The 26,690-nt window shown below is 37.7% G+C and overlaps 1 protein-coding gene across 1 annotated transcript in view; it reads right to left on the bottom strand.

The window, feature by feature from the left end:
* Positions 1-26,690, bottom strand: part of LOC107716458 (disintegrin and metalloproteinase domain-containing protein 11-like) — a 51,418-nt gene that overhangs the window by 11,512 nt on the left and 13,216 nt on the right. The window contains exons 3-17 of the mRNA XM_016522916.1: positions 26,127-26,203; positions 25,740-25,806; positions 24,605-24,687; positions 22,896-22,959; positions 20,060-20,120; positions 19,462-19,568; positions 13,403-13,477; positions 13,243-13,314; positions 12,967-13,133; positions 11,697-11,781; positions 10,503-10,593; positions 10,369-10,420; positions 4,956-5,055; positions 2,523-2,594; positions 2,028-2,120 (exon numbers count right to left, since the gene is read on the bottom strand). Of these exons, the coding sequence (XP_016378402.1) occupies positions 2,028-2,120; positions 2,523-2,594; positions 4,956-5,055; positions 10,369-10,420; positions 10,503-10,593; positions 11,697-11,781; positions 12,967-13,133; positions 13,243-13,314; positions 13,403-13,477; positions 19,462-19,568; positions 20,060-20,120; positions 22,896-22,959; positions 24,605-24,687; positions 25,740-25,806; positions 26,127-26,203 (1,266 nt within the window). The remainder of the gene's footprint in view (positions 1-2,027; positions 2,121-2,522; positions 2,595-4,955; positions 5,056-10,368; positions 10,421-10,502; positions 10,594-11,696; positions 11,782-12,966; positions 13,134-13,242; positions 13,315-13,402; positions 13,478-19,461; positions 19,569-20,059; positions 20,121-22,895; positions 22,960-24,604; positions 24,688-25,739; positions 25,807-26,126; positions 26,204-26,690) is intronic.

Here is a 26,690-nt window from a genome sequence, read left to right as displayed (position 1 = left end):
ATATCAGAATTATTTCTGAAGGATAGTGTGACTGGAGTAATGATGCTAAAAATTTAGCTTTGAAATCACAATAAATTACATTTTAAAATATATTCAAATAGAAAAAAGTTATTTTAAATAGCCTAGTAAAAAATATTTCCAAATGTTACTGTTTTGCTGTAGACTACTCTTTGAATTTAAATCTATATTTATTCACACTGGCTCTTGAAAACCTCTATGCCAACACACTTGCCCGAAAAAGTGCGGGGGACGATTTTACGTGATATAATGAAATGTGTTTATGCGGTTTAAGGTAAAAAATGAAACATCCTGTTGTAAGAGCGTTTGAGGAGGTGGTTGGTTGTCTCCTGTCATCGCCGATTCAGGGTCTGAGTTCGGCTCAAAAATGTAAGGCCGGACAACATTTCCCTCAGCAGTGACCATCATTACCGGTGTTTCTATTGACCTTACTTGTGAGTATCACCAATCCACAGCAGGCTACAGCATACATAACCCTAGTTACCTGTGGTTGGCCTGGCCGTGCGTCACTCAGAAAACAACAGGCCAATCAGAAGAGAGGCTCATGAATATTAATTAGACAAAATCTACCTGTTCTTTGCAGAGCTTCTGAGAGAGGAGCTGTAAAAATATATTGAGATGGTTTTTGGTACTTATACCGCAAATATATATTCTTAAGGAAATCAAGACTTAAAATAAAACTCCAGAAATGTGTAAAATATGTGACCTTTAAGTTGTATTTACAACACTGTTCCAGAACAGTTCAAGCCAAATATTCAGATGTGTGCAGCGAATTTTATAGAGGACTGTTTTCTGGGAGTAGCCTGCCGGTGTTCTGACAAATAATGCTGACTCACAGCCTGTAAGTACGTTTTCATATTTAAAGAATTTGCCACTGATGATTCAAACGCGAATTTTGAGCAGTGTAGAGTAGCGCTTGTTGTTTGTAATTTCTCCGATCACAAATGCAGACATGGTTTTATGTTTACGCGGCGCGATACGATACGCAACGCAACGCGTAAAAAGACAGTGTAAATTATTATAATCCGTAATTATGTCCCCACTGGATGCAACAAATGCCTTGTTTATAATGGGTTTTATTGGTTTTGTCTCATCACTCCGGGAGACGTCATCATTTCAGTCACACGCTTGAGGTATTCAGCCAATCACAACGCACTGGATAGCTGGCCAATCAGAGCACACCTCGCTTTTCAGAACGATGAGCTTTGTAAAAATCGACACGTTTCAGAAAGGCGGGGCATAGAGGAGCAACAATAATGTACAGTATGTGGAAAATAATGTGTTTTTTGAACCTTAAACCGCATAAACACATTGCATTACACCAAATACACAACATAATGTTTTTTTTAGCAACGTCATATGACCCCTTTAAATATATTTTACCATCTAACATTTATTTATCCATTCACCCAATCCAGGTGTCTTGGAAGACTTGGAATATAGCACAAAACATATGGTCTACTTATATGGTGCATTCTTTATAAATCTTAAAAGTTTTTTTCATTACCAGTAATTACTCGCATTTTCTTTGTGTTCCACGGAAGAAAGAAAGTCAAAAAGTTTAGGAAGGATGTGAGGATGAGAAAATTATAACAGAATTTAATTTTTTTAACAAACTACCCCTTTAAGTCATTATTTACAGAAAACTGCCACAGCCTTCAAATCTCATTCATACATCTGCATATTCAAACTTTATGTGCTGCGATTCACTGCGTAATACAAGAAACATGCCGTCTTCATGCTGCAATATACGCAAACGCACAAGATCTGCAACAGTGGAGGGGAATTTTCAGTAGATAATAACTTAAATTTTACACAAAGCTATTGTATTATGGACATTTTCTATGATGCTTAATGAACAAGGACTAGCGAGCTCCAAAAAGGACCAAAATCACCACTATGATGGTCCTTTGGTCCTATTTGGAGATTGACAACTCTTGGTCATGACATGAAGGTAAGCAGATGATGATAATTAAAATTTTTAGGTGAACAATTCTAACACCACTTACCTTGCAACGGCTACAACAGAGTCCATTGCTACACATTGCATCATGGGTCAAAGTGCATTTTTTACAGCATGCACCCCCAGCATGAGAGCAATCCTACAAGAGTGCACATCCAATAAAAACATCCCATTAGCTTATCACAGCATTGCAAAAATCACCTTCCTGTTCTCTTATATGAGCACTCTTTAAATGGACAGTTCACCCAAAAATGAAAACTCACCCTCCTCTTGTTCAAAACCTGTACAAGTTTCTTTCTCTGTTGAGCACAAAAGATTATATTTTGAACAATGTTGGTAACCAAACAGTTGATGGTAACCACTGACTTGCATAGTATTTTTTTTCCCATACTATAGGAGTCAATGGCTAATGCCAAATGTTTGTAAATGATGAGTAAATGATGATAGAATTTTAATTTTTGAGTGAACTATCCCTTTAAGGCTGGGTGTGGATATAATAAATTAAATAAGGAAATGTGTGTGATGTTATCTTGTCACCCACCACTTGGGAGCCACAGTCACATTCTTCTCCCTGTTCCACAAAGCCATTGCCACATTCAGGAGGATCCAACAACTGTAGCGACAGTAAATATGTCATTGCCCCATACTTATATTAAATATGCAGTGTTGAGCAAGCTAAGTAACCTAAATCTATCCTTCAGAGGAAGTAATTACAGTTCAAGCTATATGGTAAAAGTAGTTAAATACATTAAAACTACTTCATATGTTTATTGTGATGTCTGTGGTGGAAGATGTTCCATTTGCCAGCATGCACTGCAGCATAAGTGGCACAGGTTTTTTTTAATTTTTTTTTTATAATTTTCATTGGTGTTGAATTTGATTATTTTTATGTTATGCTGAGTGTAGTGTACCTTGCCAATCTAACAACCATACACTCTAAAAAATTCTGTTTTTTTTTTTTTTACCCAAATGCTGGGTTCGGCCTCTTGGGTCATTTTATTGGGTTGTTTTTAATATTTTTACCCAGGTGCTGGGTTTTTTTTTTTTTTACCCCAAATGCTGGGTTCAGCTTTTTGGGTCATTTTATTGGGTTGTTTTTAATATGTTTTACCCAGGTGCTGGGTAGTTTTTCTGTAACTAAGCTGCTGGTTCTTTTTTATGCTGGGTTATTTTTTTCTACCCAAATGCTGGGTTGAGCCTGTCTCCAACGAAACAATCCAGCTGCAGAGTTACAGTCAGATCGCAGGCTTTTTAAATCCACTACAGGAGAGAGCAGTTCTCAGAGCCGCTGATATTGTGCACTTGTTCAGAGAAATAAAGGATTGTATACATTTTATTACATTTATAATGTCTTTACTGTGCTGTAAATTATATTATTTTACGCAACGCAACATAAGGATGAGATGTCAGTCAGCTGCGTCAGCAGCGGTCGCTTCGCATGATGGAAACGCCTTTGCATAACATAAATTGATTTTATTCATTATAATACTGAGTTTAATTTAATTTGCTGTTAAAATATGTTCTCTAATCTCAGTACTGTTTGTTTATGGGCAGGTTATGGAGTCAGTAACGGCATCTTTCAGCTACGAGTGAAACGCGAGGCGGCAGTCTGAGGTTTGCAGCTCCCCGGCGAACAGCAGTCCATCACCGGCTCAGATTTCAGTGACACACCGGCACGAGAATTAGCGCTATTTCAGTGAAAAGTGATTACAGAGAACGGTTGAATACACTTACATTAAAATGCTACTTTTAAATGTTAAATTTTTATTCCTAAAATGCTTGTTAAACGAGTTTAAATGTATGTAATATTATAAACTATGCTGTATTCTTCCAAATAAATTACATTTGTCTTGTATTTTGTCCATGGGTGTTCTTAATAATAAATGTTCATCTTTTGATTATTGCTGTTGCCTCCAGTAATTCTGTGTGATTTTTAATTTCCAGCCCATTTTAAGCCAGCAATATAATAATTTTTAAATAAGAGTTGACTTAAATAAAACAACCCAGCATGTTGGGTAAGAACATTTAACCCAACCAGCTGGGTCAAAATAACCCAGCATGTGTTCTGTCCAATATTTACCCAGTGCTGGGTTGCCAAATAACACAAGTTGGGTTGTTTTTAACCCAGCATTTTTTAGAGTGTAAAAATCTACTTTTAGCTGCCTTCTCATTTTCCAAGATTGTGAACTCATTGCTTGCTACATTAGTGTCAGAATTAGGATCTCTGGAGAAGGAGATAGAAGACACTACAATGCTTCAAGTCACTGGATCTCCACCACAACTGTCACAAGACGAACATTGCGTACTGATGTGCAGAAGGCACAAGCACTGTGTGCCTATGTGCTGGTACTCACACATTAGTGTCTGCAGCAGCATGTCCATCTCTCTCATGGACAATGAATATGGTATTGGAATTAACAGAGAACACTCAAGAATATCAAGGAAAATAAAGCCTACCTGAGCCTTAAGAAGGGGCAGTGTGATATCTGTGGTGCTTTAGGAGTGGGGTTCCAATTTCCAGCATTCAATGTGGCATAAGCAGCACAGGTAAACTGCAATTTACAGTTTATACTGACAGATTTGTACAGGGCATAATTGGCACTAATTATATATTTGCTATTCATTTTAATTGTGAAAGTGTTGTAAGCTCAATGTACCTTTGTCATTGGATTGCAAAAGTTTTTATGTCACCATCACTGTGACTGGCAGGCTGAATATCCAGGACTCAGCATATTGCGTTGTTAACGCTCAATAAAATAACATCTGCTGTTGTAAAATGTCTTCTTGTCCTTCCACAAAGATTAGGTCAAAGACTACACAATTTGCTAGAATATTGTCTGTGAAAATGCACCGTAGCGTTTGATAAAATCACCCTACTATTTAGTCAATAAAACAGCTTTTTTGCTTGTAATGTTGTCGCAAATATATGCTAATAATTTTTCTCTCCCATTTTTAGTGGATGTTCCAGACAAACCTTGTTAGGTTTATTGAAGAGGCAACTCCCTCCTCCTTGCTGGAGGAATTGAATGTACTCCTCTATACTGCACCGTGAAAACTTTCTGGGTAGATAGTATCTGTCAGGATGACATAATACAGTTCACAGTGTTCAGTTACCCTTACATGGAAAGTGTATAAAACTAATTGATAAGGAACAGCAAAATGTAATTTACATTTTTTATCCAAAGCAACTTCATTCAGTGTATACATTATGGGTCATCCTAGGGATGAAATCTATGACTACAGTATTGCTAATATATGGTCCACCAGTTGTGCAACAGAAACAAAATAATTTGTGGACATTAAGACTTGAAATGTGTCACAGTTCATGGGTCTGTGCGTTCGTCTTGCGTCTCTGTCTGGTGTGTGTATGTCCGTTACCTAGTAACCTCAGCTGGCGGTCTAATCAGAGCGCTCCAGCTGCAGCTTGTCGCGCTGCCTATATATTGGCTGGTGTTTCAGTGTGTGTTGTCGGTTCGTTAACTTATGTCCTGTCTTTCTGTCAGCTCTCCGTTTGTTCCAGATCTCGTCCAGCCTATTTTGGATTGTTCCGCAGTCCTTGGAATCACCTGCACTGGGTTGGAGACTCTTCACTGTTACAAGATTATGCTGACTGATATCCGCTGAGGCTCATGTTTGCGGTCATTTTCCAGCTGTTCTCTCTGTTTATTGTTTCTCAATAAACCTCATTGCACTCGCACTTGGATCTCGAGACTCCTCATTTTGACAGAACGAACCGACCAGTATGGATCCAGCGAGTACGGCGGAACTGAGAGACTTTCTGTCTAGCAGCAACACCCGCATGGAGCGCCAGGAAGAACAGATGATGGCCACGGGTCGTGCTGTCCAGGCCCTGGTTGCTCATGTTTCTGAGCTAACTACTCAGTTTCATCAATTGAAGGTGGAGACCGCCTCAGCTCAGCAACCACCCGCGCTCAACCCACTTGTTCCTGTGGATCCGATCGTCCGCTCCGCCGAACCTCGTCTACCACCCCCGGCCTTTTACTCCGGGGAACCCCAGTTATGTCGCTCATTCTTGGCCAAATGTTCCCTGTACATTTCTCTGCAACCTTCATCGTTTCCCACTGAGGAATCTAAGGTGGCTTTTGTTATAACTTTGCTCTCGGGACGGGCGGCTAGCTGGGGAACTACCGTGTGGGAGCAGAGGCTTCCTTGCTGTTGCTCATTCCAGTCATTTTCTGAGGAACTCAAGAAAGTGTTTGATCGCGCTGCCTCTCTGCCAGAACACTTCTCGCGGAGCTGCGTCAAGGGGAACGCACTGTAACCGACTATTCTATTGAGTTTCGCACTTTGGCTGCGGAGTGTGGTTGGAATTCGGAGGCGCAATGGGACATGTTTTTATATGGGCTTTCTGATTCCGTCAACATCTCCAGGTAATAAATAAAGTATATGAACAATGCAGTGCTAACTAACATAGCATTTATTACAGTATTGAAACTATTCTGCCTTATTAGCTATGTGATAAAAAGTGTTTGTAGTATATAAACAAATCATTATTTTTGGTTATTGTCCAGCAGTTATCTGATTTCTAAGCCAATTAAAAGCTAGAAATGAGAGAATTTAAGTTGACTATACACTACCAGTCAAAAGTTTTTAAACAGTAAGATTTTTTTGTTTTTTAAAGAAGTCTCTTCTGTTCACCAAGCCTGCATTTATTTGATCCAAAGTACAGCAAAAGCAGTAATGTTGTGAAATATTTTTACTATTTAAAATAACTGCTTTCTATTTGAATATATTTTAAAATGTAATTTATAGTGATTTCAAAGCTAAATTTTTTGCATCATTACTCCAGTCACAATATCCTTCAGAAATCATTCTGATTTTCTGATTTGCTGCTCAAAAAACATGAATAATAATAATTTAAAAAAGGTTTCTTGAGCAGCAAATCAGCATATTAGAATGATTTCTGAAGGATGTGACACTGAAGACTGGAGTAATGATGCTGAAAATTCAGCTTTGATCACAGCAATCATTTTAAAATATATTCAAATAGAAAGCAGTTATTTTAAATAGTAAAAATATTTCACAACATTACTGCTTTTGCTGTACTTGTAATGGTAATGGTAGTAATGGGTTTTTTGTCAAAGCGGAGAAATGCGTTTTCATGCACAGTCTGTTCCTTTTTGGGGATACATCGTCTCGGTCAAGGGGGTGCGCATGGATTCCGACAAGGTTCAGGCTGTGGTGAATTGGCCAACCCCAGATTCCCGCAAGGCCCTGCAGAGGTTTCTGGGCTTTGCCAATTTTTACCGGCGTTTTATTCGCAATTTCAGCCAGCTAGCCACCCCTTTAACTGCCTTAACCTCCACCAAGAATGCTTTCAGGTGGTCCAGTGCAGCGGATGCTGCATTTTCCAAACTCAGAAGCTGCTTCGTTTCAGCTCCCATCCTTGTTGCCCCTGATCCGTCCCGGCAGTTTGTGGTGGAGGTTGACGCATCAGAGGTGGGGGTTGGCGCGGTCCTATCCCAGCGTTCCCTCGCGGACGGCAAGGTGCATCCTTGCACGTATTTTTCTCACCGTTTGTCTCCCGCCGAGCGTAATTATGACATTGGTAACAGAGAGTTGTTGGCAGTCAAGCTTGCCTTGGAAGAGTGGCGTCATTGGTTGGAGGGTTCGGGGGTTCCCTTTGTCGTTTGGACCGACCACAAGAATCTTGAATACATCAAGTCCGCCAAAAGATTAAACTCTAGGCAAGCCCGGTAGGTTCTTTTTTTCGATTTTTCTATTTCTTACCGTCCAGGTTCTAAGAACATCAAACCGGACGCGTTGTCCCGTATTTTTGATCATTCGGAGCGCCTGTCTTTTTCCGAGCCCATTGTGCCGCAGAAGGTTTTTATTTCTGCGGTCACGTGGGAGATCGAGTCGAAGGTCCGCACGGCCTCTCAAGGGGTAATGCCCCCGCCCGGATGCCCACCAGGTCGTTTGTTTGTGCCAGAGTGTTTAAGGTCCAAAGTTATCCGATGGGGTCATTGTTCCAAGGTAGCCTGTCGTCCTGGGGTTAATCGTACCACGTTTCTGGTTAAACAACAGTTCTGGTGGCCAGCTATGGCTTGCGACATTCGCCTTTTTGTTTTGGCTTTCTTCCAATCGACTGGACTCCTTCAGCCGCTGTTAGTTCCTTCGAGACCCTGGTCCCATATTTCATTAGATTTTGTCTCGGGTCTTCCCCCTTCCCAGGGAAACACGGTGGTTTTGACCGTGGTGGACCGGTTCTCGAAGGCAACTCATTTCATTCCTCTGCCTAAATTACCGTCTGCAAGAGAAACAGCGGTTGCTGTCATCGACCACGTTTTTCGCATACATGGCCTCCCGATGGACGTGGTCTCTGACAGGGGCCTCAGTTTGTTTCCAGATTTTGGAGAGAGTTTTGTAAATTGTTGGGGGCGACTGTTAGTCTTTCTTCTGGGTTTCATCCCCAGAGTAATGGTCAGACGGAGAGGGCCAACCAGGATTTAGAACGAATGTTGTGATGTTTGGCTTCTCAGAACCCCTCCTCTTGGAGCCAACAGCTCTCATGGGTTGAGTACGCACATAACTCGTTACCAGTCTCAGCTACGGGTCTATCTCCGTTTGAGTGTAGTTTAGGGTACCAGCCACCACTTTTTCCGAGTATGGAGTCCGAAGTCGCGGTCCCCCTCTGCCCACGCATTTGTCCAGAGGTGCCGACGCACCTGGAGCAGGGCCAGACTGACCCTCCTCCGGGTGGGGGCGCGCACCAAGGTTCAGGCCGATCGCCACCGGTTGAAGCCTCCCGTCTATGTCGTGGGTCAAAAAGTGTGGCTTTCATCTAAGAATATTCCTCTCCGATCCATCAGTAATAAGCTTGCTCCCAAATTTATTGGCCCATTTACTGTCACCAAAATTATTAGTCCGGTGGCAGTCTGCCTCAAACTTCCTCCGGCGTACAGGAGAATTCATCCGGTCTTTCATGTATCCAAATTAAAGCCCGTTTTTCATTCAGCCATTAATCCGCCTGTCCCGGTTCCTCCCCCGCCGCGCCTCGTAGATGGGGAACCAGCTTATTCGGGAAAACGTATTCTGGACTCAAGGCGGAGGGGACGAGGATTTCAGTACTTGGTGGACTGGGAAGGTTACGGTCCTGAGGAGAGGAGTTGGGTGCCTGCCAGGGACATAATGGACCACTCTCTTATCGATGAATTCAATCGCTAGGCGCTCCTAGGTGAAAGGGGTACTGTCACGGTTCATGGGTCTGTGCGTTCGTCTTGCGTCTCTGTCTGGTGTGTGTATGTCCGTTACCTAGTAACCTCAGCTGGCGGTCTAATCGGAGCGCTCCAGCTGCAGCTTGTCGCGCTGCCTATATATTGGCTGGTATTTCAGTGTGTGTTGTCGGTTCGTTAACTTATGTCCTGTCTCTCTGTCAGCTCTCCGTTTGTTCCAGATGTCGTCCAGCCTATTTTGGATTGTTCCGCAGTCCTTGGAATCACCTGCACTGGGTTGGAGACTCTTCACTGTTACAAGATTATGCTGACTGATATCCGCTGAGGCTCATGTTTGCGGTCATTTTCCAGCTGTTCTCTCTGTTTATTGTTTCTCAATAAACCTCATTGCACTTGCACTTGGATCTCGAGACTCCTCATTCTGACAAAATGACTTGAAATGAAAAATACTCTCCATGGTGAAGCAACAGTTCAAATAGAATCTTGCAGAGCAACTGGATCTCACAAATGTGTATAGCTAGCAATCTGAAGAGTAACAATCCGGTTTAATGGCAAAAACATTTGAAGTCTATGACCCACTTGAGCACTGAGGTTACAGTAATGCAAGAAGGTTGTGTGCCATTCAGAAATTAATTGAGAATGGTTAAAATTCTAATTCAATTCCTAAATTTAAAGTGAATCTGAATTACGGTAGAAAACAAAATGCAGAATTGCAATTTAAATTTGAATGTACTGAAATAGAATTGCATTGCATTTAAATTCAAAGAAATGTACATATGTGTCTTAATCTTTGTTGGCTTGACAGCCTTGTTTGGGAGTTTGAGGATTTATAGGTCTTGGGGGCAGAGAGAATTACATAAATTTTATTTATTTAATAATTCAACGTTATTGGACCAGGGTGGAAGAGCACTTCCAGAATGCATTGTTTAATTTCTTAAAATTGCAATTCAGTAAATTCCTGTTTCTGTCATCCTGTGGGGTATGGTCCGTTAAATTCAGCTCCTCAATTCTGAATTTTGCCCAACCTTTGCAAGAACTCTCATCAAGCACATCATGTACAATGGGACCTCATGCTTGCAATGCAATTGCCAAACATTTGTGATTGAGCTTATGCACTTGCATCGTACATTTATCTAGCATGTGTATTAAAATAAAAATGCACCTATACGAAGACCAAAAAACATGACTCACCCGGTATCCTCCATGATGCAGCCTAACCATGGATCTGGACACTTACAGTCTCCTACAACACACACATTCATTACAACAGTAAGCAGTCCTCATTTATTTTGATATATTTCGTCAAGAGTTGGAAGGATGTTTACCTGCAGTAGCACGATCTTTATTCCACATCATACCAAGGTTCTGTCCTAAACTCTGACACAAGGTTATAGCCATGGGCCCCACGTTTCCATACTGACATGCACACACAGATGGAAAGTTAATAGTCATTTAGCAGATGATTTAATGCAAAGTGTCTTGCAGTATGCTTATTATTAGAAATAACCCCCGTGTTGATTATTAGCAGCATCAAGTGGAATTGTAAAATAAACGTGTATATTGTGCCTTCCAAAAGTTTGGAAACATTCTAGGCAAAGGGGTTGAAACAACATCAGCAAGTCCTTATCATTTTGTGATAACTTTGAACTGATAAGGGGAAAACACAAGATATAAAAAATATTGTACTAAAAGTTATTTATAAACATCTCTAAACAGTGTTCTAATTGGTCTGTAGTGTACTGACCTTGGTCAATCAGTAAAGCTATAAAGCAGTGCTGACCCAATAACCTTCAAAAAGAAACTTGGACACAGTTTAATCCATCAGTTAGGTACCAAAGCTGCTAAAGGTGCATGATGTGTGTCTGACTGTCATATGTATATTGCCATTTATAATAAGTAATCAAAAAGAAAATCCTTATTGTTGGTCAACGATAAATTAAATGATTTTACATTTAAACCAAGAACTGATAAGGATTTATGCTGATATTGTCCAAAATCCCACTCTGAAACGTTGAGCATTTGGAGGGCACTGCAGTTCCACCTCATCTGACACCACTGGTTGAACCAATTTTGCTTTATCAGGCTGGTTGCAATGTGTAAATAATGAACAGTGAATGCAAATCAACTGACTATCGGATTACTTATAGTTGTCTCTGCAAATTGGGCTGGGATAAGACAAAGTCAATGATTTGACATTTAAAATAAAAAGAAAAGTGTCTGTTCTATTCTAGAATGAAGCCATATTTAAAAGTGAATCTGCAGCCAGTTGCAGAGCTTGCTCCCTTCTGAAATACTGTTGGCACATGATTGTTGAAAATTAACAGACCTTGATATTTATTTGGAAATTATTTGATTGAGATTATGAAGACAAACTTTTTTTTCTTTGGAACACAAGTCATTTATAATAAGAAAATAGGGTCAAATTCACGTTCACAAAGTGACTTAAGGGCACAATGGTGATGGCTCAGTGTTGGTTTTTGCTATTTGGCAGCTCTAAGCTTCAGCCATTTAGCTCTCACCTCATTGACTCCTCCTCCTCGTGTTGGTGAGCAGATCCCCTCAATGTAGGCAGTGCCACTGCTTCTGCTCTGAAATGTGCGTCCCCTACGGGCCAAATAATACCAAGAACATTTTCAGGTTTTAAGCTTCTTACAGAGTTGGTTATCATGATGCAAATGCATTGCATAAGGCCCCATGAAATGTTTTGACAAAATTTTTTTTTTTCCTCTATTGATGCATTTCTGACTGTGTTTAGGGGGAAGGATATAAAAGAGCATTTTAAGGTTTCATTTGTTAACATTAGTTAACTACATTAGTTTACATAAACTAACAATGAAAAACACTTCTAAAGCATTTATTAATCTTAGTTAATGTTAAATCCAGCACAACATGTAAACAACATTTTTAAAATCAAAAGTTGTATATATTAATGTTATTTAATAGACATGAGCTTACATGGACTAACAATGAATAGTTATATCTTTATTAACTAACGTTAACAAAAATTAATAAATATTGTAACAACGTTAGTTAATGCATTAAATACTGTATAGTTAGAACCTTATTTTTGGTCAATTTTGGTCAAGGTTTTAAAAACTTTTGGAGGTACACTAGAATATAGATGACCTCAAGGCTAACAAACATGAACTAAAGTAAGTTTCATGGGGCTTAACACTGTGTCCTAACCAGATGCGACACAACACTACGACACACAATAAAATTGATCTTTTCCATGTTAATCTGAGGCGGCGGCTTGAACAGCATACAAACTACAACAGTGATAATCTCAGGCACTGATTATGTGCTAATGTGTGTAAAGTGAGTTTGAATATCACTTTACATGACTTTTATATTATACTAAAAGCGACAATGCATAATTTACCTCAGAACATTAATGTGAACTCAATGTAAACAAAGTTTATTCTATGACAAAGATTGTATCAGTCACTCAAGTATGTATTTTTAATAATGTTAAAATGGTTTAATATTTATGAATTACATTATGTACTTATCTATTTCGCTGGAGTGTAAGTGCACTTGCAGAGAGAGCCTGTCCACATGCTCCTCTGATTGGCTATGATTGATTTTGTCGTGTCTCATATCTGTTTCGCTTCTGATGTGGACAGACAAATTGTTTGTTGCTGGAATCTTATCATGTTGCGACTGGTTAGAACACAGTGTTAATTACATTGAATGGATATTTACATTCAATATATTTATATTGCATGTGTTTAATGCAGTGACCGAGCCTGAGTGTGTCATCTGTATGTAGAAGGAAACATAACATACGAGAGCAGGTGAGCTGCATCACTCTTCTCTTTGATATTCTCCTTCCTGTATTTCATAAAGTCACGCAGGGTCACCAAAGGGTCGTCGCCAACAGAAACCATGTTCTGAGTTGACCATGTCTCCATGGCGACAAGCACTATTCTAGTGTTCAGCTGCTCCTTGTAAATCTGGAATTTAATAGGATGTTTTGTTAAGTATAAAAATTGCTACAGTACTTACTCAAAGAGAACATCACGAGAAAGACTGTGTATATGTCTGTCAAACTTCAGGACATACAGCATCAGCCATGTTCACTACAGCTTTGGCAAAGTTCCTCGTCTGAGGGGCTGATCTTCGCATCTGTACAAACTACAAAGAGAAACATCAAGACAAATATTACATGAAAAAAGAAATACAGAAAATAATAACTTAAAAGTAAATAAATAGGAGATCTTACCAGTTCATAATCATTGACCACTAGTAACTCTACATACTTTGTTTCACTCTGAACTGTGCGTGGACCCCTCCGAACCTGTAGAGGGAAACATGGAGTCACAGATTTAGGCAAACCAATGTATTTAAAGGGATGAAGCAATACCATAGAATGAGACATGTCAGTGGTGCCTGCAGCTCTACGGCTATATCTGGAAAACTTTTTCCCTGTAAATATTAAGTAGAAATATTATGTGTATGCTGTACATCTGTTGACTAAACTGACAATGCCATTCATTCATAAATTAATCATTCTTTTGAGTTGGTACTTTCTTTTCAGTGAATTAGCAAAATGAGTTTTTTAAAGTGGTGAATCGATTTGTTCAGACTCTCAGAGTGAAATATTTGACACAGTTCATCAGTCAGTAAAAAACTATCATGATACTGGTTGCCGTTCACATTGAAAGTGTTTTTGAATCTGCCCGTGCTGTTTTTCAGTTGTATTCCTATGTAAATGTACACTAGACGGATCTCTTTGACCATTGTGTTGCTTTTTCATGTCTTAGAATGTTTAAAATTGGCTAGAGATGACTTTCTTTAGCTTTACCGTTGCTCTCACTGATTGTTTTTTTTTATACAGATGTATATATAGAGTAAATAATGCACAAATCTGTACATAAATCTTCTGTTCCAGATTCATACACACCATTATTATTTATTGCTAAGTCTTACTTATTTAAATGTTTCTGTTCTCATGTCAGATATGTATGTATGTATGTATGCATGCATGTATGTACCAAGAGCTCCTTAAAAAACCACAACAAATTCCTTGTGTGTTTGCGCACACTTGGCGAATAAAGCTAATTCTTATTCTGATTCTTGTTTGGTCTTAAGAGTCCCAAGTCTTAGAGAAGCTAATAATCAATAAAATTAAAACTCTTTCAGAGTTGAATTGAATGTTTGGAGTTGTTTTTGAAAAAATAAATAAATTAAATAAATTACCTCTGTGATAAAATCCCACAGGTGTCCCTGTGACATGTTTGTGTAATGATGATCAATGTTCATGATACAGCCAGTGTGAAGAACAAAAATGTTTTGATGGAGAATGTTGAAAAAAATGTCAAAATGTATTATTCTTTTATTCTTATTATTCTTTTGTTCATCAAAAAATTAAAAAGTTTGATTTCTATTTCATATAATTTCCATTTTAATGCACTTAAATGTTGCAATCCAAAATGTTAAAATGTAGGGTATGATATTTAAAGAATATCTATGTTTTCTAACTTTCTGTTTTATTTGAATATCAAGGTCTGAGATTTACTCAAAAGGTTATTGGACTAATTGGTCTCTGGAAATCGGTATTATTCGCTTTTGTAATGAAACATTTGTGGACACATTCAAGTTTTATGATTTGTCGAGTTACAATATTGTTTTTATTTTGAAGTGAGGCTGATGATACACGGGGCAACTTTTTGAGCAATTTTGCGGGGCAACTTTTTTTGAGCAATGTTGCTTGGGCACTTTTCCATCAAGAATGGGTAACAAATTTCAATCTGGATACTTTAGATCAGTCGTGGGCCCTGTGTCTCACCTGGTTGCCCGTTGACGGCAACATTAACCAAAGATGCCCAGCAACATTACTCAAAAAGTTGCCCCGTGCATCATCAGCCTAAAAAGGTAAAATTAGACCAATGTAAAATGAATTCCGGTAAATGGCTTCTGTAGTGAAGAACAGATGTTGTGCAGAGAGGGAAAGGACGCAAAAGAAAAGCCCTCCATTGCGTAACGCAGTGACCTGGTAGCATTTCCCAGTGGGTACTCTTAAGAGGGTTTTTATGCGCAAGGTTACAAACGTCTGTTCCTTTTTTACGTGTTTCTCAAATATGCACTTCACATGAAAGCTCTTAAGTACTACTTAAGTCACTGTCTGTTCATGAAGTGCTGAAATGTCAATCATTCATCCACATTATGACCTACAACTTTTGGTGTAATGTTAATAAATACTTGTCATTTACCTGACCAAGGATTTTCTAATTAGTTAGTTAAAGCAGCACTATGTATTATATACATTTTGCAAATTTTGAACACAGAAAAAGTTACATAGTGCTGCTTTAATTATCTACATAATTAAATATTATTTAGCTTTGCTTTAGGGACATTCACTAAGGGGTGCTCCTTGATCCTCAAATTGATAACAATGACAGCAATGATATGACAGCTCTGGACGGCTCGTTCACGGAATCGCTGGCCGTCTCAGTGATCAGCCGTAAAACAGTGATTCTGTCCCTTACATATTATTGGTGGAGTTCCCTTTAAAATCTTAAATGATTCCCTTTGAGCTAAATTGACCTGTTTCCCTTACATTAAAGAGGAAGAAGAGGTTGTGAAATAAAAATACATTATTAAGATTATTCTCTTTAATTTGGCCATATTAGTTGGGTAGGCCACTGGGCCTCGCTGCCTCTCTTCTAGGACACATGCAAGGGAGTTGTTGTCATAGGGGTATATTTCTAAAATAGAAGTGAAGTGCCCCTCCAACCCACATTTTGACATTCATTCAGCTGCATATTGAATGAGTTGTAGGCCTGTGTTTTATTTGCTGTTGTGTGACTCCCTCCCCTTTTCCCAACCTCTACCCTCCCACCTTTCCACAGCTTGACACATTTTTTTTAGCCTTTTCCTGATGCGAACGATTTGTGTTAACATAGAGTGATTTCACAACCCTTTCACAAGCTAGTCTCAGCCTCAGACGTCACACCCACTGACCGCCCACAGTCTGTTCGAGGGGTATCTTGTATATAAAAAAACGAAAAACAGGGTCTCGAGCCAAACCATTAATTGGATGTATTTACAAAAATGTCTATCTTTCTCATTGCCAGATGGTTTTGTGCATTTTCTGGCTTTCTCACCTGTATTTATCTGAGTAAACTCTAGTTCATTCATGTTTGAGTTCTGTTTTGTCTTGTCTAGTGCTCTGTCCAATCCGTTTATGGATATAATTTTGTCATCAATAATTCTGACATTATATTTTGGGTGGGCATACTTGGTACTAGGCTAGCTTCAGTAATTTCAGTCTCCCTCAAATTAATTTTAATATATTTAGCGTGTTCAGACTCAGTGCAGTATAACAGCACTCGTCAATGTCTAAACGTTTGAGATCACCAATCAAATCAAAGAATGTGAGGGTTGAATGTTCTCAGAAACTGAGCAGGAATAGTACTGAGGCACTTCTAATAGTTAAAGAATGTAAGATAAGATGTAAGCAACTGAGCATGAAAGCTGAATCCAGCAATATTTATTTGCTGACTGTGTACTACATAAAATGTTGCCATTTTGAATGTCATCTACAGTACATTATTCTTCACACAATGTAATTGCTAATTGTGAATGTAATGGGCAAAGACAAATAAACATTAACTGTTGTTTTCAGCATGGTAAAAGATAACATTTGAATGTGTGCATATTGTGAATGTTACCTGGTTTTCCTGGTAGACTTTCAGTAATTTCACTTACAAAATGATTCAATGATAAAACTTAAAGTGGCAGAGTTATCACCCTTAGGATTGAACTAGAAAATGGTAAAAGTTGTGCTGTTCAAATGCGGAGTTTTGCGCATCGTGTGTGTGTGTGTGCGTGCGTGCGTACGTGCGCGCGCGTGTGTGAGCGAGGGAGAGAGAGAGAGACAGGGTCACTCACAGTGGAGTCAGCTGTCTTAACTGTGGCTTGTGTACTGCAAACACATACCAGCTTCATCACTGTGTCTGTCACGAGACTCTGTTCCCCTTTCGGGCTCTGTCTTTACATTTATTTTGAAAGATGAAGCTCGCGATTGTGGTAAGGGGCGTTACATTTCCGACGAGTGCTTGCGGTGTTCGGCCAATCACAATGCACTGGGTCAGCTGGCCAATCAGAGCAGACTGCGCTTGTCGGAAGGAGGGACTTTGTATAAAACGAAGCGTTTGAGAGAGGCGGGGCATAGAGGACCTACAATAATGTACAGTATTTGAAAAATAATGTGTTTTTTGAACATTAAAGCATGTCAATATATTCTGTTACACCAAATACACAAAATAATGATCTTTAAAAAAGCATCATATGACCCCTTTAAGTGTGTTTTATGGTTATGTGGTTAGGATAGTGTCATATTTAATATATATATACAGTATATATATTATTTGCAAATAGTTCAAATGTATTATTCTACAATAAGCAAGTGTTCTTTAAATATTTACAACTTGAATTATACAGTATATTTTCTTTCAGAAAAAAGAAGCAGCCAGTTAGATGAGTAATTCCTCCAAAATGAAAACTCTGTCATTGTTTACTCACACTTGCATCATTCCAAACCTAAGTGGTCCACCTTTGTTGTAAAAAAATAACTTTAGAATTTTGTTCCACAAATGAAGCTCTATTCCATAAAATGTCAAGAGATCAGGGGCTGTCATTCATTTTGAAGTGAGCTATATTTTTTACAACAACATTCACAAAACAAATGCTTTATAGAAGTCACAGAGAATTTTGCGACAGGTAGGATTCAGTTGCAATTTAAAAAAAATCACTAAAACTGAAAGCAATTCAATGAGAACAATCAGATTCAACAGTCAGAATTTGATTTAATGATAAATATATTTAAATCTAAACTGTGTTTTTGATAATCTTGTTTTTTTCCCCTGATATTTTGTTTCGGCTAGTAGAAGTTCTGAATGGCTGGTCACCTAAAAATTTAGTAGCCAAATTGACTTTTGAGTGAAAAATTTCATTTGAAAACCTGCCTGTCATAGCATGTACTGTGTTGAGTCAACAACTAATGCCACCGCATCACTGTTATGTGAGCCGGATCAATTACTGATGTAATCAAGCCATAAATATATTTCCAGTACATTTATTTGTTATACTTCCTGCTGTTCAGCAAAAGACATCAGAAATATCCTTCCCCTTTATGGAATCCTTGTTCAGTTAGTTTACTGTTGGGAGTAAGTGGAGCACTGGTAGTTATGAGTTAGCAAAATCCACTGGCATCATAGGATCATATACTCTAGGATTCTGGCACATTTAAAGTTGAAGTGATTGTCAAACATGTCTGAAAATGTTTTGATTGAGTAACTTGTGGATCAGTGCTGACTCGAGACGCAAACGGTGTCAATTCAGTCCGATTTGGTGAATTGGTTCAACAAAAAGAATAATTTCAAAAGAACGAACTGGATTATTTCATTTTAGTCATCACTATCTTCTTCTATCTTCACTGACTTCATAGTCATCACTTCTAGTCAAATGTTTCAAATGATTAAGATTTTTTGTGTGTGTGTTTGATATCTTGAAATCTTACATCACTTGTCAAAAATACAGTAAAAACAGTAATATGATAAAATATTATTAAAATTTAAACAAACTGTTATTTATTTGAATATATTTTAAAAAGCAATGTAGTCCTGTGATGGCAAAGCTGAATTTTCAGCAGCCATTACTACAGTCTTTTGTATTCTTGAGCTTGGTGCTCAAGAAACACATCTTTTTATAACCAGTTTTGAAAACGTTTGAAAAGTTTGAAAAGGATCTTTAATTGTTTTTGCTTTTGTGATACACTACCATTCAGAAGTTTGGGGTAAGCACAAAAAGAAATTCATATTTTTATTCAGTTTCCACAAAATAATAAAAAAAAAAAAAACATTTCTTGAGCAGCAAATCTGCATATTAGAATGATTTCAGTATCACTTGACACTGAAGACTGGAGTTATAGCTGCTGAAAATTCAGCTTTGTTGACACAAGAATAAATTACATTTTAAAATAGAATACACTGATTTTAAATTGTAATAATATGTCACAACATTACTAGTTTTCCTATTCAACTTTTGAGCGGTAGTGAAAGTGAAAGACACCTAATAAAAAGTGAGACTAACCTATGATATAAGCATGCAGGGCTCAGTTAGGAATTCTTGGGCCCGGTACAAAAACTTTACCATGGTCCGCCTTTGGTTGAAACCAATTTCTAGGTGCCCTTTTCGGCAGCCTGTTGTGCATGACTAATCTTCAAGAAAAAAATAAAAAATAACTGATCAACTGATGTCAAAAATAAAAACTCTCACCTGTCTTTTTGCCCGTCTCAGCCCATCTGTGAGCTCCGGCTCATTCGTTTCCATAGAAATGGGATAGTCACTGTTAATGTCAGAGTCACTGCTGTTCCTGGTGCTTCCTGGAAGAGAAGCAACCATATACAGATGAAAACCATCCCGAACAAAAAGTTCCCACTCGTCAGCTTTCAGTGGATCGATAAAGATGTGTATTACTAAAAAATGATCCATGCAGAAAATCAATATGCAGCAGACGGAGAAAGAGAGAGATCAGGAAGGATGTAAAAGCAGACATGGTCTGAATGATGAAGAAAACCCCCTGAGTATAGATCATATAGGACAGAGACTGCATATGTCTTATTGTATTAAAGGAAGAGTTCACTTGAAAAATAAAAACATTCTTTTTTCCTGTAGAGCACAAGACATTTGTCCAAGTGGATCTTTTCCATACCAAAAAAAAAAAAAAGTGGTCTCTAATTTGTTCAATCAGTCTATTCATGAGAGTCATGACAGAGTTCATGTGTGACTGGTGACTCCTTGAAAGACAGTCATTTTGAAATGACATGAGGGTCATTTTACAATATTTGTCGAATGGGAGGAATCTGTATTTTACCTGAGGAATGTGGCCTCAACCAGATGTCTGCCATTCTGTATACAACATGAGTATTTGCATCCTGTGTAACAGAATAATGGAAGTCATGTTAATCTGACATAAAGATCAGAAAGTGTATTACACGCAATTACCTATGAAACCATCATTAATATTGTATGCAGCATGTTTAACTTGACATTAGTCACATGATGGGTTATTCTAGTAAGATTTCAAATAGCTGCCATCGACCATTACTGGTGTCCAAACAGTTTAGTGAAGTAAAAATAATAAATAAAACCGAAATAAAACAAGCTGCTGCTGCTAAATGTAAATGCACAGTTCAAAGGTTTAGAGGTTTATTGAAGTTATAGCACACCCTGGCATCGGAAATGGGTGAAATGTGAAATGTTTCATGCGGAAGTGAAGTTTTGATATTGCGCTCACACACAGTAAGTTAGTCATTATGGGTCACAAACAAAAACATAATTTGATTAAATTAATAAAAATTGGTAACTTTTCACAACTTTTCGTCACACAAGTCAATTGTCATGTGAACAGTTTTTGTTGTTGTTGCAGAAATGTAAAACAACATGACCTTTTGATTTGGGATTCAGAGGAGGAGTATTTCATAATAATCAGCAACTCATAAATAAAATTCAACATCCTTGTTCAAATAGTTAGTGTTTTTGTTGTTGTTGTGATGCACCTTTAAAGAAATGTGTTTTTGAATCCTCAGAATGTCCGAGTGTCTATGTGTATCAAGTTTCATTAAATAAGGGTTTATTCAAGAACATCAGGACTTTTAAGCCCATATTTTGAAATACTTGATTTATTATTATTAAAGCAGGCTGTACTGAAGATAGAGGTCATGCAAAATATATTTCCACATATAAAGCACCAGCTGTTGTTTGATCAGCAATAATTTTGACATGCCTCTTCAGAATAACACCTTACACATTTTTTTTTTCCTTTTGAGAAAAGTAGGCCACACCCTTAACTAGTCCCGAGGAAATCATGCAGAAAATTAATGCTGTAAGGCATACTGTTTGGTACATATATTTTGGCACCAAAATTGTATTAAAATTGTGTTGATAATTGTGAAAATCTGCTTATCTCTGGCTGAATTGTATCCTGTTGTTGGATAACATTTTCTTGCAGATGAAATGCTCACTGATGTACTGGGCTCTGCCATGTAAGGCTATTACACAACTATCCATTATTAATCTCCCATCTACCCAGACAGAGAGAGACACTTTACATGTGGCTTTGAATACTTTATGAAAATGACCCATTTAAGAGAAGCGAAAGAGGATTGGAGAGAGAGTGAAGAAGAGACAGATAACAAATACAGATAAATGAGGGAAAAAACAGAAAAAAAAGATACTTAAATCAATGGAAGGGAGAGTAAATACCTCTGCATTTTATCATCTGAACACCTTTGGCATGCTACTGTCAATGCACCATAAGTTGTGTCACAGTCATTTTAAGGTAATTCAATTTACACAAATAGAAGACATCAAACTGATTCATGTTCAACTATGCTTAAAATAAATGTGGTTACTTTTGCAGCGGCTCTGTTTGTCTTGGAACAAACTCCTCCCACAGAAATGTTTGTAGGTCAAAACTGGAAAACAAGTTCATTTTCCCATTCCATCGTCATACAGTCAATGGGTTTTTGGTTAAATGTCTGAAATAAGGTCAAGCTCGAGATATTTTGATATTTAATCAATACCATAAAATACATCAGTATTTTAAACTACATAATACCCCCTTGTGATTTTTTAAAAGCAAACTCTAACTCAAATTTAGCCAATTTGTATTTGTTTTTTTTATTAAAGACTGAAAAAAGTTGTCAGAAGCTTAGTGATGGTGATGTTGAAATCATGTGACTATGGTGTAGTTTGTTTATAGCCTGCATTTAGTAAATGTTCGTAAAAAATTGTAAATGTTTTTCAGATTATCACGATGAAGAGAATCATACACTTGGTCACAGAGTTTATTTTCTGCAATAATCCAAAGGCCAGTGTAAAAATCATATTGGGTTTTTGTTGAGGGAACCAGGGTGATGCTAACTTCCAGGTTGGCCTAAAAAAATACATCTTTATAGTGCTCTTTATTGCTCCATCTTGAAAAAGTAGCCCTGCCTCAAAACAACCATTCAAACAGCATCACAACTGAAAGGCCAAACAGAAAATTGAACGAGGGTGTTTTAACCAAAATACAAGTGTCACATTTCTGCTCATACACCCTCCACCTGCCGTGCCTGGTAGGCTTCCAACACAAGTGCATCACTGTAAATGAGAGAGAGGAATGGAATGATGTTTTCTGGTAATTAACCACAATCCACAGATGCTATTGACAGAGTTTAATCCACATTTAACCCAGAATAGTCTTGTTAGTCATGATAAACTGAGAAATATGTTCTTTGTACTTTTAATATCTAAATAAAATGGTACAAATTAATCACTTGTCTTGAAAATAATGTCAGATGTTGCTTATTGTTCTAAAAAAAGGCAATCTTAATTTTATATCAAATTTCTTGACAGACTTCGATATCATAATGCAGTGCTGCTCTAATATCATGCATAAGCTGCTCTGTCTCATATTTTGTCACTTGACATCTCTCCTTCTGCTCTTCACCTCCGTCCCACATACAGACGTCTGCTGTTTTACCTGTCAGTCAACCACAGTAATGCACATTTCTGTGCATGTGGCTAATATTCAGTGCTTCGCTGTCTCTTCTGTCTCGGGATTGTGTGTCTACTCGTGATTTTTTCCAGACTGCAACAGGCAGATAGAGTGACAATTCTCCTCAAGAGAAAGTTGAGAGAGATGAATATTTCAGCTGCATACTGACCTGACCGCTGCTGTTGTGCAAGGGCTCAATGCCGTATGAAAAGTTGCCATCTGAGAACATCCCTCTGTAGACACACCGACATCACAAATGTGAGACACTCCAATGACAACAACCCTAATACAGCTTAAAAATGCAGACTTGATATGGATTTATTAGGTACCACTTTACAATAAGGTTCCATTTGTTAACGTTACTTAACTGTATTAATTAACATGAACTAACAAAGCATTTTAAGGTGTCCTTGTTACAATGTAATTATACCTTTAAGTACTGAGTAATATTAAGTAACCATGTATTTACTAGATGGTTAGGGCTAGGATTAGGGTTTGTCTTAGGGTTACTTGCATGTAATTATGCATAATTTATTGTTTTTTATAATAGTAAGTACATGTAACGTGTAACAAGGGCACCTTAAAATAAAGTGCTACTCATTTTTTAATCTCAGTAAATTTTAATTTCAACAGTTACTAATATATTATTATTATCAAAAGTATCTGTAAACATTATTTAAAAGACCTTGATTGCTTTTTTATTTTTGTAATTTCAACTGAATATATACATTTGTGAGATTTAGTCAATAGGTCAATTTATCTAATTTTGTATCTCTGGAAAATAGTGATCTATGACATTTCATTATATTGAATACCAACTTTTTTTTATTACTTATTTTTATATTAAATTATAGTTTTTATTTTGAATTGGTAGAATTGGCACAGAAGGCCCCAAGTGGCATGTTGTTACTATAGTTTTTTTTATTTATTTAAATCTTCGCCTTTCCTTAAAACCTATAGGCTAATTGAGTGAAATAATTCAACCGAATTCCAATTTCAATTAAATATGTAAATATATTTATATGTCTATATATAAACCATAGGACGTATCTTTCATATGAATCCATTTTACTGGGAATTTGCTTTGTCTGTCATCAGTAATTAAATTATTAAACTAAATTTCCAAAACAATTTTACATCGAAGAGCTGATTTAGCATTTTACATTAAAGACAATTAAATATATATAAATATTAATAAGTATGATATCAAAAGTTCAGCTGGGGGGCTTCTTGCCCCAATAGTGGGCAATAATTTTGATAATTTTATATTTTGTGCTACGGCAACTAATTTAGCAAAGGTTACTTAAACAGTATTGCCTCTTTTCATTTTCATTTTAACATATTAATAGATTAATAGAATAAAGACCAAAGATTACCTGTTAGATTTACCCAAAACGAATTATATCTTATGTTTAACCACTACAAAGACATCAGAGCCAGCGGCAAATGTCAGAAGGACTAGCCGAAGTTAGGCTACTCCCGTCGGGAAACATGAGCACTGAGCGCCCGCTCAGTGGCGAAGCACATTTTCAAATAAGCACTGTCTTTATAAATAAACTGCAGATTTGAGTTTTAAACAACTCCTTTCTCGCCTGAAATACTTTTAAAACTACATTTCATGACACAATAACAGTAATATTTTGAAAATTATGCGAATATATGGTGGTTGAATTGGGGTTGAAATACAATGCTGTGTGAACTCAACCAATCAGCATGTTCAGCGCCCAAGTCCCGCCCCCGAAATTTATAGTTTTCCAAAAATGTCCAAACAGACTTTTTGATATTGATGTCACCAAAGTGCAATTGCTGAAATATTGTGTGATAATTGAGTGTGTTTGTTCTTTGCACTGTTGAAGCAGATAAAGTGTTGCTGCTTACTGTAGGCCATGACAGGTGGAGAGAGCTGCCCATGACCTCTGAACTCCTCTCACGTGACCGTGATAGTAACAGTGCTCTCCTCCCTGCAATCTCACACACATTCACAATCACACACTGTATCGAAGTAAAATGATTACACAGTGAACAGCCCTCAAATATGACAGTAACCACGGCAACATTCCCCATTAAAATTCATCAGATCACTTTTCCAATGTCCATGAAACGCTTTTAGCATGACTTTCTTCCTGTCTGGTGTGAAACGTGTCCCCCCTCAAATCTGATATTTTGGTTTCTATTGCTCTATTTTGGGTTCACTCTATTGGTGAAAATGTTGCATCTGATCACTTAATAAAGTAACAGCTACATCCTTTTGATAAGACACAAGATTTGAGGAATCAATCATCATGTCCACAGCACAAAACAAATTTAAGAGCCGTGGAGTCTGTAAGCGGACGCCCACACACTTAAGCGCGTAGGAGACATTAATGTCAGTGGTGTGATTGGCGTATCTGAGGTAGATTTTCAAATGCTGCTGGGATTCATTCTACCAGTCTGGCTGTAGTTTTCTGCACTGCAGTCCTGGTTTCTGTATCTCTGCTGCAGTGTAGTTGCTTAATGACTTCAGCTTTTCCACTCAATGCTTCATTCTTCCTGTGTCTCTCTCTCTCTCTCTCTCTCTCTGACTCAGTTGGACAAAGTGGACTAGAACTGTCTATAAGCAGTTGTCATAGCAACAACGTTGGATTGGTCAAACGTGGTTGACACTGAACAGGAGGGGCGGATGCATTCCCAGACTCCTTTGCCTCACTGCATCAAAGTCGTGTGCTAAGAAATGGAGTGGGTATATTCCCAGACCCACATATGATACCTCAGACGTTTACATTAAAAGACAGGCAGTGAACTACAGCTATTAAAGAATTTGCTAATTATATGTCTTATTATATTATTCAAAAATCATTATGATATTTGTCCCTAATGAAAACTAATAAAGCCATATTACCATGGAATTATGGTACATAATAATGGTTATATTACTACAGCTAAGATATTATTTGCAACAGGGGATCCAATATCAATCTGTAACAAAATCAATATAAAGGGATACAAATAGAAAAAGGGATATTATTTTCCTTACCAGACTTTGAAAAGGTCGCCCATCCTCATCGAAGTGGCGTTCAACATAGTTAGACGACAAGAGATCACTGCACACACACACACATAAATGTCATTAGAGGGAATAATATAATATAGAGAGAGGGAATGAGAATATTTGTGTTTCTGCTAGTGTCCTGTAAAAATTATTTTTGGAAATCGTAAATAAATACAGGTTATTGTTTTACACTAAAATACAATTTCATTCTTTCTTCTTTAAAATGTAATGTTTAATTCACTTGCCATTAATGTTACTTGCCATTTCTTTGTGAAACTTTCTAGCTATTTCTGATTGAGAACTGTTTCAAAGTAAATCATACAGTGTTTTTTTTTCTTTCTTTTTTTTTAGTAAGTGGGATTTTGAACATACTGATTGAGCTCCAGGTCTAGAACAAATGGGATTCCAAATGCCGTCACCTGGAATGAGATCTGAGCCAAATGAATGGGCTGAGAGAAAGAAGAACAGATACAGGCAGGTTGGTTACAATATGAAAATTGCAAGTTCCCAGACATTTCTGGGTGAACACGTGGTTTGTCACAGCAAGGACAATCAGCTGTCCTTCTTCCTGTCTCCCTGTAGCACTGTCTTAGACGTCTTACATTACAGACATTGCAGTTTATTGCTCTGGCCACATATGCAGTCCGTATGCTTCCCTGCAGCAAGAATATGGCATGTTCATGCAGATGAGAAGGGACCCTGGGCATCTTATTCTGGTGATTTTCGGAGTCAGTAGAAATGTCTCTTTACTGTCCTAAGTTACTGTAACTGTGACTGTAACTGTTTAATTGCCTACTGTTAACTGTTGTCTTAAAGACTGTTCCACAGGTGCATATGCATTAATTGTTTATGGTTCACTAAGATCTGTAAAGCTTGTTTGGATTTGACTAAATTACTTTAAAATACATATTCCCGAAAAAGGAATATATATATATA

The sequence above is a fragment of the Sinocyclocheilus rhinocerous genome, unplaced genomic scaffold, assembly GCF_001515625.1.
Source record: "Sinocyclocheilus rhinocerous isolate Xijiao unplaced genomic scaffold, SAMN03320098_v1.1 scaffold419, whole genome shotgun sequence".
NCBI lineage: Eukaryota > Metazoa > Chordata > Actinopteri > Cypriniformes > Cyprinidae > Sinocyclocheilus > Sinocyclocheilus rhinocerous.
The sequence above is the reverse complement of the archived record's forward strand: the minus strand, read 5'-3'. Positions and strand labels throughout refer to the sequence as shown.